At 41.2% G+C, this 11,490-nt stretch overlaps 1 protein-coding gene across 2 annotated transcripts in view; it reads right to left on the bottom strand.

Moving 5' to 3' along the window:
• The window catches only part of AGBL4 (AGBL carboxypeptidase 4), a 1,284,896-nt gene that overhangs the window by 131,224 nt on the left and 1,142,182 nt on the right, over nucleotides 1-11,490 (bottom strand). For both annotated transcript variants that reach the window (XM_006147266.1, XM_027771347.1), the window contains exon 8: nucleotides 2,462-2,573. In XM_006147266.1, coding sequence (XP_006147328.1) covers nucleotides 2,462-2,573 — 112 coding nt within the window. The remainder of the gene's footprint in view (nucleotides 1-2,461; nucleotides 2,574-11,490) is intronic.

Here is an 11,490-nt window from a genome sequence, read left to right as displayed (position 1 = left end):
GTGATTTCTCGCTTTCTTTCTCTCTGTCTCTCTCTGTCTTTCTGGCGAGCGCACATGCCCTATAGCAAAAACCTTTCCAAAAAAATTAAAAATATAAAAAAGAACTGCAGTGCCTAGGACCTAGAACATGGTAAGTGATTTGTGGAAAGACAAAAGGAAAGAATGGAGTAAAAAATTGGGTGAGGAGAGAGGGAACAGGCAAAGGAGGAAGAAAGCCCAGATACTGGGATCCCATTCCAGGTCAGTGTGATTCTCTTTTGGTGTCCTGTGTCCCTGCTTGAGTCACAAAGGAGTGGACTTTCAGGAGAAACTGGCTTATACAATGAGCTCAACATCCAAACTGTATTTATTAGGATCCAGAAAACTGCTAATCAATCCATTACTGGCACAAATAATTTTCTAATTTCTCTGTTCCTCAGTCTTGCCTGATGTGTGCTTTGCAGCATAGAGGAGTACCCAGCTGTTTGTCAGCAAATCAGTAACTTCTAATTGATGATAGCATGGGCAGTCTGAAGCTTTTTTCTCTTTAGTAACCTTAGCCTTGGGTCCCTCCCTCAGTCTCTCCTTGGGGATTCATCTAAAGCACCACTCTGCTCACTGGCTCCCACTCTATCCCTTCTTCTGGCTCAGTGTCTGTTGTTATTTACCACTCCTCATCATCCTCTCTGTGAATAACTGCTTTGTATCTATAAACCATATTATGTTTGGCAATAATAGAATTTGTCAAGTTCAGTGCAATTCAACTCAACAAACAACTACTATTTATTATCAGCCTGATAGAAAAAAAAAAAAAGTAAAGGCTGTTCTCTTCATGAAGGAGGCAGCAAAAGAAGAGGGCATTGCAACTCTTATCAGGAAAACTGTAGTACACATAGAGCCTGAGAGGGCAGAACTCAGAGAAATACTGGTACTTCCTGAGAAAACCAGAAGCAGCTCTCTCTGCAAGGAAAACTAATCAGGATGATATTGAGAGGTCAGGGAATAAAGGGAATTAGTGAGTATAGTTAATACCTTCCCTGGTAGACAAAAAAAAGCTGGAAAAAGAAACAAACAAACTAAAGCTATAACTGTGTAAGCCCTGACACAGGAAGGAGGCTATAAAAAGACCTAGGAAAGCAAAAAGTCCCATGGAAAGATCCAGATAACTGTTGAGTTTCATAACCAAGATAACTATATCACACCTAAGGATTAACTTTTTCATTAATTCTTGCTCTAATATTTGTATTTATTTTTAAGCACACAGTTTTGTTTCTTGTCAATTCTGGATATTTTTACTGACATCTTATAGCTGCATTGGTACATCTCTGAAGGACCCCAACTCTGGGACCTTTGCAGTGTTAGCAATTACCACCTGCCACCTAAAAGCAGTCAAAGGGCCATGAAATCAGTCATCAGAGTTGGATGGGACTCAGACGCAATTTCACTAGAATGTCTTCCAAACAATTGAGTCTCCTCTATGCACCATTTTTGACAGTGTCATTTAGCTTCAAAGTTGAACATTTTTAGTAGGTCAAAGCTCACAGCTCACACCATCACTCCATTCTTAGATAGAACTAATTGTTAAAAAATTCTATTTCTCTATAGTCTCTATCTCTTCCCATGCCTCTCACTTAAAGAAAGGTCTGTCCTATCCTTCCTCTGATAGTTCTTCAGAGATGGAATGATTGTGATCTGCCTCCTTTCTCTAAGCTATGAACCTCCAATGTATTGTTCTATTTCTTACAGACAAGAACTTGCCTTTGTGAACAAACTTGGTGTGAACACTCATTATTCTGTCTTTCTAGTCTCCCTTTCTTCTTCTAGAATAATAGGTACTCTTCTTTGGGAATAGGTACCATCCTATCCCCAATTCCAACCATGTGGTTCCAATGAGGCTGCTCTGTTTTTCTTTCTTTCTTTCTTTCTTTCTTTCTTTCTTTCTTTCTTTCTTTCTTTCTTTCTTTCTTTCTTTCTTTCTTTCTTCTTTCTTTTAGACATAGAATGTGTGTGTGTGGGGGGGATGTAGGGAGAGAGAGAGAGAAATCACTCCTCCAGGGTGGATGGCCACACCATTACAATCTTTTTGGAACTAGAACTGTGGAATGAAAGTAAGTCAAAGTAGTAGTGGGAGCCACTAGGTGTGACACTTGGCAGAGGCCAAGTTTATGACATATCCCTAGCACTCTTCAAATAAATTCTCTATTTTGCTCCAAATGTAAGCAAAGAGCCTGAGCAAATATGAATATGCTCCAATATATTTCCTTCATTCCACAAGTCCTACACAATTGAACCCAATATTTTTGAAGGGTGGGGAAGGAGGAATTGTGAGAAGGTACTTGGGTCAATCAAGTTTAGAAATAAGGAGGTCTTGTCCTCCCTGACTTTGACCAGTTATTCCCAATTTTTGCTCCTAGTGAACTTTCCCAATACAACATCTCCTTTCTCAGGTCAAGCCATAAGATCAAGGCATTCAGTTACTCACTGGATCGTTGTACATTTGGATGATGAGTTGTTTCACTCCATGGAGGGTAGGATGGGCCCATGGAGAAGGATCCAGCCAGTGTCGATTCAGGTCAAATCCCATCAGAGAGCACCTGGACAGTACCCAAAGTCAGTACAGATCACACAAGGAGATCTTCTTACACACAGTAGGAACAGTAATTATGCCAGTTAATTAACATTTATTACTTTCCAGAGATAGTTCTTTTTAAAAACAAAAGCAAACCTCTTTTTCAAAAATAATAATAATAATAATAATAATAATAATAATAATAATAATAATAATTTCTTTATTTTAATTCAACCAGAGAGTAACAAAGTGAGACAGAGAGAGGAGGAAAGTGAGAAAAAAATCTTCCAGGTCTGGGAACCATGGTCAGCCATGTGGGAGTCCAGCACCCTTAACTCCCATGCCACCTGCCAGCCCCTCCAGAGATAGCTCTAAGCCCTTTACGTGTACAAATTAATTCATTGCTATCACTAACACAATGAAGTCACTATTATTGTAATTCTGACTTTACAGAAAAAGAAAATGAATCACAGAGAGGATCAGAAATATTCCTGTGGAGCAGCGTCGCTTCGGCATCCATAGACTATGACCCATAGATACATGTACATCTTCCACACAAGATAGTTCAAAGAAAAGCCCAGACCAAAGCCTTTGGTGTTCCCTTTATTCTTCTTTGTCTCACTCCTATAGCTAACCCATTGTCTCTATCTTCAGAATATATTCAGAACCCAATACCTTTTAATCACTTCTACTGATACCACCTTGAGCTTGGACCAAAGTCCCAAGTATTGTAATAATCATCTCTTACCTGGGCTTCTTGTTTCTAACTTTTCTTCTTCTTTTTTTTTTTTGGAGAGGTTTTTGCTATAGGGCACGTGCACTCACCAGACAGACAGACAGAGACAGAGAGATAGAAAGCGAGAAATCCCCCCCCAAGGGGGATGGTCATGCCGCAATCCCTTCTCCTCCATTCTCCTCTCGGGATCTTGGGCACGCACGCACACGCGCCCGGCGTGAGTTTTAAGCCACTGGTCCGGGACTCGAACCGCAGTCAACTACGTGGGAGTCCAGCGACATAGCCATTACACTAACTGCTGGTCCCATCTATCTTTTCTTCTTTCTACCCCACTTTCCATTCTCCATTTTCCGCACGCTCTATATTTTCACTTTACAGGGTAATTTTTTACCTATTACAGGGTAATTCTCTTACAGCATAAGTCAGGTCATGTCCTTCGTCGCTCAAATGATTCCCTGTCACACACAGCACAAAAGTTCAGGTCCTTACAATAGGCTCCAAATGCCCATGTGGTCTGCCTGTGTCACCCTCTCTGTCCTCGGCTCCATCTTGTCCCTCTTGCCTCCTCTGTCAGGACTGACCTCCTCACTGTTCTCACTGTTCCTGCAACACAGCAGGTGCTTCCTGCCTCAGCGATTTTGCACATGCTATTCCCTCTACCTGGAATCATGGGGGGGGGGAGGGAGGGGGAGAGAGAGAGAGAGAGAATTATACTCTTGTTATGTTGTGATGCTACCCTCAGTCTTCCAGTCAGCTGAGATCACTTATGCATCCAGTGTGTGCAAGTTGACCTGAGATCCAAACCTCCAGTCTTCCCATATGGTTCCAGTACTGTGCACTACTGACCAATTGCTGCCTGCAGTATCTAACTGCATGTGCCATCATGGCTGGGCCTTCTTCTAGAGATCTGAGTCATTCATTCTCTCACTTACTTCAAATCTGTGCTCAAATATCACCTTCTTAGTGGTGCCTACATTGGCCACCTTCTCTATACTTTCCTTTGGGAACCTTCCCTAGGGTAAATATAATTGTGACTTTTAATTCTTCCCCCTCCTCCTCTTCTTCCCCTGATATGTTCAAATTCCTGCTTATACTTTGGAAGGGACACCTCCTCCAGGGCTCTGTCCTCATGCTTACACTCCCTGGGCCTTCATAAACTGTACATCCTCTCTAGGCTAGTCCAGGCTGAGGTTCAACTTCCGGAAACACTACCCTTGCTCACAATCAAATTGCTACTCTCCTTCTCTCCATCATCCTTATTCCCAGAACGAGTCTCCTACACAAATATGACTATGTCTTGCTTTCATGATCAAGATTCATTTATGGCAGTCCATTACCTATAGAACACAAGTTCACTCTTTGCAGATTTCACATTCAAAACTAATAGTAGCCTTATCTTCCATGTTTCTCTTTTCTTTCTCTGTCCCTCTGCTCCACTATTTTTTAAAGATTTTTTTTTAACCCTCACCATTTTATCTTCCAAGCTTCTCTTTATTTCAGTTAGGAATACAATTTAACGCCTTCTCAGCTTACAAAATTTGCATTTATACCTATCAATCTACTCAGCAAAATTAAGGAAACTAATGAGGACTCACCTCTCCTTTAAGGTGGCTGAGGTGAGGATTTGGTAGTACATAATAATAATTCTATCACTTAAAAGGAACATAGTGGGTGCCCTGTGAGAGAATAACCAATGATTTGAGGAGATACAGGGAGAAAGGCTTTATTGAGGGGGAAGCCATTTGAATTCAGTCTTATTGAAGGAGTAGGATTTGCCAGGCTCTGGGAGCAGAATAAAATGCAAAAGCAAAGAAAGGAGCTATGAAACCATTCAGGATTTGGGGGAATGGCAGACAATTTAATTTGCTTGGATCATAGAGTATGCGGTGAGGGAATGGTAATAGTGAAGCTATAAAGGGAGATGGGAATGAAAGAATGAAATGGGAAGGCTCTTGAATGTCTGGCAAAGAGTTTTATTATTTTGTCTTTTCATTACTATATTTAGATTAACCAAGTGCTGATATTAGCTTCTCATGGATTGCAGAGCAAGAACAGAGACAGCCTCACATGCAGGCTACGACATCACCATCACAATCAAGGGAACACATTACTTTGTTCCAGTAACTAAGTACTTTACTAAGTACTAATACTTTGTCTAAATTCATTCTGACAACACCCAATATTCCCATTTTGCAGACTGAATAGAATCTATTATTCTAAACTGAACGATTTGCTCAAGAAAAGAGATGACACCAGGATTAGTCTCCAGTCTGACTGCAGACCTTGAACCTCTAGCCCCTTTACTTCATAGCTATTACTTAGTATCTACCTGTCATATATCAAGTACCAGATTCAGCCCTTTCTGTAGATTTTGGCATTTTCACACAGCAGTAGTACATTCCTTTTCAATGGTTATTTCAGTATCTAGACCCCTAGCCGGGGCTCTTTCCACTGTAATAGGTATTAGAGTTGGGGCTAAAACTAGGCTGTCTGAACTCTCCATCCATGGCTGAATTCTGGATTCCATGTCTTAGAATTTCAGTCAGGTCTTCTTCTCCTTTATGATTCCATTCTCAAAGAAATGGTTAAATCCTAGAAAGTAATCTATCCTCCTTGCTTTCTTCTCTCACCATTCTCCATCTACTTGACTGGAGTCCCCACAGTGTGTGGAGTGCTCAGGGTTGCACAACCTCTGAGGCCCTTAAAAGCTCATAATTTACAGCCAGAAACAAAGTCTTTGAGCAAACAGCTCTTTCAGGAAACAGCAAAAGAAAGAGGACTTTCTTTTCTCTCTAGCTGGTCATATCACACGACAAAGCACAGAGCAGATCAAAGACCCCCAGACTTCCAGACATTTCAACTTAGACTTGGATTTAGTGCTCCAGTTATGTGTGTATGTTTAGTTTTTTCCTTTCTTTCACTCAGTATGGAGAGTCAATTTTATATGTGGATTTGGGAGCTACTAATGACCCTCCTCCCCACACAGAGCATCAGCCTCCTTCTTACAAATACTTCTTTACTCAGTCCTTCTTGAGGGGGGGGACTTGGAGAATCACATTTCCTCATCACAGTATTGCTTTTACTCCTGTGAGATTCAGAGAATAACATGGAATTTTCCAAGAGCCCTTTTGGCCCATATTCAGATTCTCACTAGAGTCCTACCTAGCTTCTCTCACTTCCTGGGACCATCTTGGCCTGATAATTCTATTGCTGGTGCATCTGAGATCACGCCCCATGGCCTGCAAAGGAAGGATAACCGAATTCAGGTTCCCTGCTCTGTTGTTGGCTTCCTATGCAACTGGGGGCAAGACCCTTTCTCTCTCTTTTTTTTTTTTTTTGGAGAGGTTTTTGCTATAGGGCGCGTGCGCTCGCCAGACAGAGAGAGACATAGAGACAGAAAGCAAGAAATCACCCCCCCAGAGGGGATGGTCACGCCGCAATCCCTTCTCCTCCATTCTCCTCTCGGGATCTTGGGCACGCACACACAGGCGCCCGGTGTGAGTTTTAAGCCACCGGGTCCGGGACACGAACCGCGGTTGACTACGTGGGAGTTCAGCAACATAGCCATTACGCTAACTGCTGGTTCCCAAGACCTTTCTCTCTTGAGGTTGAGTTTCCCTAACCACAAATGGAGAAGCACAATTAGCTTTCTAATAGTCTTTTGCAGCATGGACTATATTCTCCTTAACCCATGCCCTCTAGAGAGGAGCTCGCAAAGCACTGTCGGTCTCTTCCAGGATTTTCTTGAGCACAGCAATGCCTGGACACCAATTATACCCTCTGCTCTAAACAAGAGGGGTCACTGGTGTTCACCCTACTGCACAGTGAAATTACTTCCTGACCAATACAAGTATTCTTCCTTGTTACTAAACTCTTTGTAACTACCATTGTAATCATGTTGTAATAAGACATATTATCCCATTGTAGGAATTCCCTGTAACTCATATAACCATTTCCCCACTGTGGTACAGTTATATTGTTTCAATGCTGCTCTGTTTTCCAAAACACACTGTTAAATACACCAGTCCCTAAAATTTTTTTCCATCTTTTACAATTTTTCCTTAGAACAGTTTCCCAGTAGAATTAGTAGGTAAGAGAACTGACTGACTTTAATGACTGTAAACTTTTCTTTAATAAGAGGGTTTTGTTTTGTTTTGTTTTGTTTGTTATGATGATGATTGTTTTTGTTTGTTTGTTTTGTTTTGTTTTGTTTTGTTTTGTTTTGTTTTTAACAGGGTATTGCCATTGTGGTCCTCTGCTCTAGTCTTCCAGTTAGTTAGGATCCCAGGCACACCTGTCTTCTCAGGTTTGTCCAGGATCCAAACACAGGGCTTGCAGGTAGTCCCAGCCTCACACAAGGGTATGCTACTGCTTGTGCCACTGTGGGTGGATCAAGCTCATCTCTTAAAATAAAAAAATAGTCTTTAATATAGAAAGCAGAAAAATAAAAGTGACATTACCTTCCTATCACCCAAAGATAACCAGTGTTGGCCTTTTGGTGAAAGTTCTACCATTCCTTTTCTAAGTTTATAGCTGCAAGCACTCACCAAATGAGTGCTTACTATGTGCCCTTATACATCTCCACTTTTACCCAATAGAAATCCAGTATTATCATTTTATAGATGAGAAAACAAAAGCTTACAAAATTTAAGTAACTTCCTTTAGGGTCACAGAGCTATTATGTGGTAGAGTTGGAACTTGAGTCCAGATCAACCTGTTTTCAGAGTTGAAAATCTTACCAGCTGCTCACCTTACTGTGCTATCCTCTGACTAGGCTAAATTTTCTTTCAAAAAGGAGATATCTAAGCTCATACTTAGTGTCTTAATCTAAAGACTTACACTTGCCATTGTTAAATATCCTTGACTCCAATTTCATGACTCTAGAGAAAGTTTAAGGGCAGACCAGTAGACACCCACACACATTCATCTGAGAGCTGCCCAAGATCATTGAGCTAGTTTATAGTAGAGCAGGCTTAAAACTCAGGACTGCTCAGCTTTAGTACCTGTACTTTCCTAGGGAACAAACGGGTCAAGATAAGCTCTCTGCTTTTGAGTATGTATAGTAAAGAAGTTGGGGGCAGGGGTGGAGGTATTTATTTAGGGAACAAGCATGAGGCAAGAGATAAATACAGCAATTCTTCAGGCTTATTGAGAACCTTCTATATACCAAACTCCATAGTAGTGTTGCTAGAACAGAGTGATGGATAAGAGATGTTTCCTGGTCTCAGGAAATACATATTCCAACATGACAAAGAAGATACGCTCATGGGTTTACATTCGTTTAGAATTCAGGACTATGGTATGGGAATTAGATGAGAAAAATGCACATATTAAACAATTTAGCACAGCTTTTTGTCTGTAATAGTATTTCAATAATTTTGTATTGCTATTTTTATTGTACTTTATTATTATTGTATACTTTTCCTATAAGAGAGGCATGGGCTAAGAGTTTTGCTGTCCCAGTCTGAGAATCAGACAGATTTGAGTTCAAATTCATGCTTTGTTCCCTCCTAACTACAATAGGCATTTGTCCATACTCTTTGGGAGTTGCTCAGCAGCCAACTCTGTTACTAGGTAAGGCACTGTGGTGGAATGAGATTGCGCTTCTGACATTACAAAATAAAGAGGGTATGGTTGTGCTTTGTCTCCCACCATGGAAGCCAGATGCGCCAGATCACCCTTCTTGGTGACCTGCCAGTCAGGTAAGCAGCAAGGGCCCTGGGCTCAGGCAAAGGTTACTTCTGCCCGGGGCTTAAGTTTGGGAATAGGCGATGCAAAGTGGCAGGCTCTGTTTGCACCAGTACTGCTCTGGAATAGGGCAGGCTATTTTGCCCTTCAGTTTCTGCCTGTTTCTGAAAACTTCTTCCTATAAATTCTCTTTTTGCTTAAATGGCTGGAGTCAGGCTTTAGCTGAATGCATCCCTTTCTATAGGGCCTAAGGAGTTAAATCATGGAAAATTCCAGCAGGCTTCTATATCGTCCACTTCCTGATGGTTGGTCACCAAGCAGAGGGAACCACTGGTCTGGGTGCTGTGCCCACAGAGCTCTTTCAGCCCCTTACTGACCACCTAAAAATGTGGAAAGGAACAGTGTGCTCAATAACAGGACTTAATCATAAACAATGGTACCCTGAGAGATACTTCGTTACATTTTTCTCCTCTGCCCCCAAATATTATTGGAATATCTTTGGCAATGTGTTGGCTAGATTACTAGCTCACTCTAGGATATCTCTATGACCTGGAACTCACCATCTTCCTAGGTAACTTATTTCATTCCTGGACAGCTCCACTAGGATATTCTTCCACCTCTTCAGCTGAAATTTGTTTTCCAGTGACTTCTCCCATCAGTCTTAGCCTTGGTCCATGGAGTCACACAAACCAAGAAGACTATATTGTGGAGATTAGGGGTCTAGTGACTCAACAATTTTTGTTTTGTTTTGTTTTGTTTTCAGTTTTGGCTGTACTACTCATCAGTTATGTGACCTTTTTAAAATTTCTTCTTTTAATATCCCTTGAGGCACTGTTTTGTCATATGTATAATAGGGATTAAAAACTTTGACCATCTGGATTGTGTACATGAACTAGTGTCTGTAAATGGCCCAGCAGAATGCTTTAGAACAGAAGGAACACTGTATAAATGGTAGCCAGAGATGACAGTGGCAGTGGTGAGGAGTGTGGTATCAATGAAATTGGCTAAACTTAAATATCACCTCCTCCCAGGAGCCTTGTCAGCTGACTCCCTGCAAATGTGGAGTAGATATTTTTCTTCTGCTCCCAGAGCATCCATTGTTCCCTAAGGGAGTGGTGATGGCACAAGATTTACAGCAGCAGTTGTTGAATCTGTCTTCCCCCACTGGTCTATGAACTCCTCAAGGGCAAGGATGATGTCTCATTCATGTTTGTATTCCTGTGCCTGACAAAGAACACATAGATGTTGTAGAAATAGTTGTTGAATGAACATTTCCTTCTTCCCAAGCATTCTCCTATCTCATATTATATAGTTCTCACAACCATTCAACCACATAGAGGACTCCATTTTTTTTTAAACAGTAGTATTGATGTCCTGAGAAGGTAAGCCATGCCTTCAAGGCCACCTAATCAATACTTCACAGAACCCAAACTAGAATCCAGGTGTCCTGGCTCTGGGCTCCTAGTCTTCCCACTTGGCTATGCTGCTTCCAGGAAGCTTCTCTGATTCAAAAAGTGAGATTAAAAATTGAAGGAAAAGTGGTATAGGTGAGAGATTCTGAAAGATCAACTCATTGATATAGGCTGCTGATGAAAATGGAGTGTGTTTGATGAGTCAAAGGCAACGTCAATCCTCAAAGAACCCTAGAGTACTTTAGAAATTAAAGCATTCGTGAATTTCTTCATTGAATATTACTGGCATGACATTTTCGGAGCAGATTTTAAAGGAATGTTTCTAATGGCAATCAGTAGGTAGATATTTATGAAACAAAACATCGTAGTAAAGATGCAAGAACTGTGGCGAGGTGCCAAGGGGACAGTGTCTATGTCAAATTGAGAAAGTCCCTGACCCTCCCCAGGTTCTGTACTGCTCTTCGTAAAATGAAGAGGTTATATTTCACTCACAGAGGTCTCCTCCAGCTCTCTTATAACATGATTCTAAATGATCATAATGGTCTTACCCCCTGAGTTGGGGACTTTAGAGGAAACATATATTTCTAATAAAGTTAAGAAAGAGAACAAAATATTCTAAAAAAAAGATTAGATACAGTTTTTAAAAGAAACACCATGTGACTCAGGAGTTACCAATATTGTAACACTAACCATATGCATTTCTCAAGATTTGAGATTTGTGTGGGACCCAGAGGGGAGTTTGCCAAGAGCCAAGGCATGAGTGAGCATTCCAGGCTGAGCGTGTGGCATGGGAAGCAAAAGTGGTCAATAATTATAAATATTCCAAGCAGGCTACTAGCATGCTCTGCCTGTGTCCCCAAACTGTCTGTCAAGCCCTGTGAGGCCAAGGCTGGTACAGGCTCTTTTTCTTTTGTGGTTTTAGGGACAAGCAACATCTGCCTAAAGACAGAGGGACATATAAGATGAACTCCAGTTGACAAACTCACGTCTGTGATTGTCAGTTTCAGTTTAGAGTCACTGAATGTAAAGTTGTCTCTGACCTAGATCTCTGTTTCCTTGGTGTTCTTCTATTCTGTTTTTTTTTTTTTTTTTGAGGGGTTTTCGCT

This window comes from Tupaia chinensis, unplaced genomic scaffold, assembly GCF_000334495.1.
Source record: "Tupaia chinensis unplaced genomic scaffold, TupChi_1.0 Scaffold000207_1, whole genome shotgun sequence".
Taxonomy (NCBI): domain Eukaryota; kingdom Metazoa; phylum Chordata; class Mammalia; order Scandentia; family Tupaiidae; genus Tupaia; species Tupaia belangeri.
Note: the sequence above shows the minus strand (reverse complement) of the source record. Positions and strands in the feature narration are given on the sequence as shown.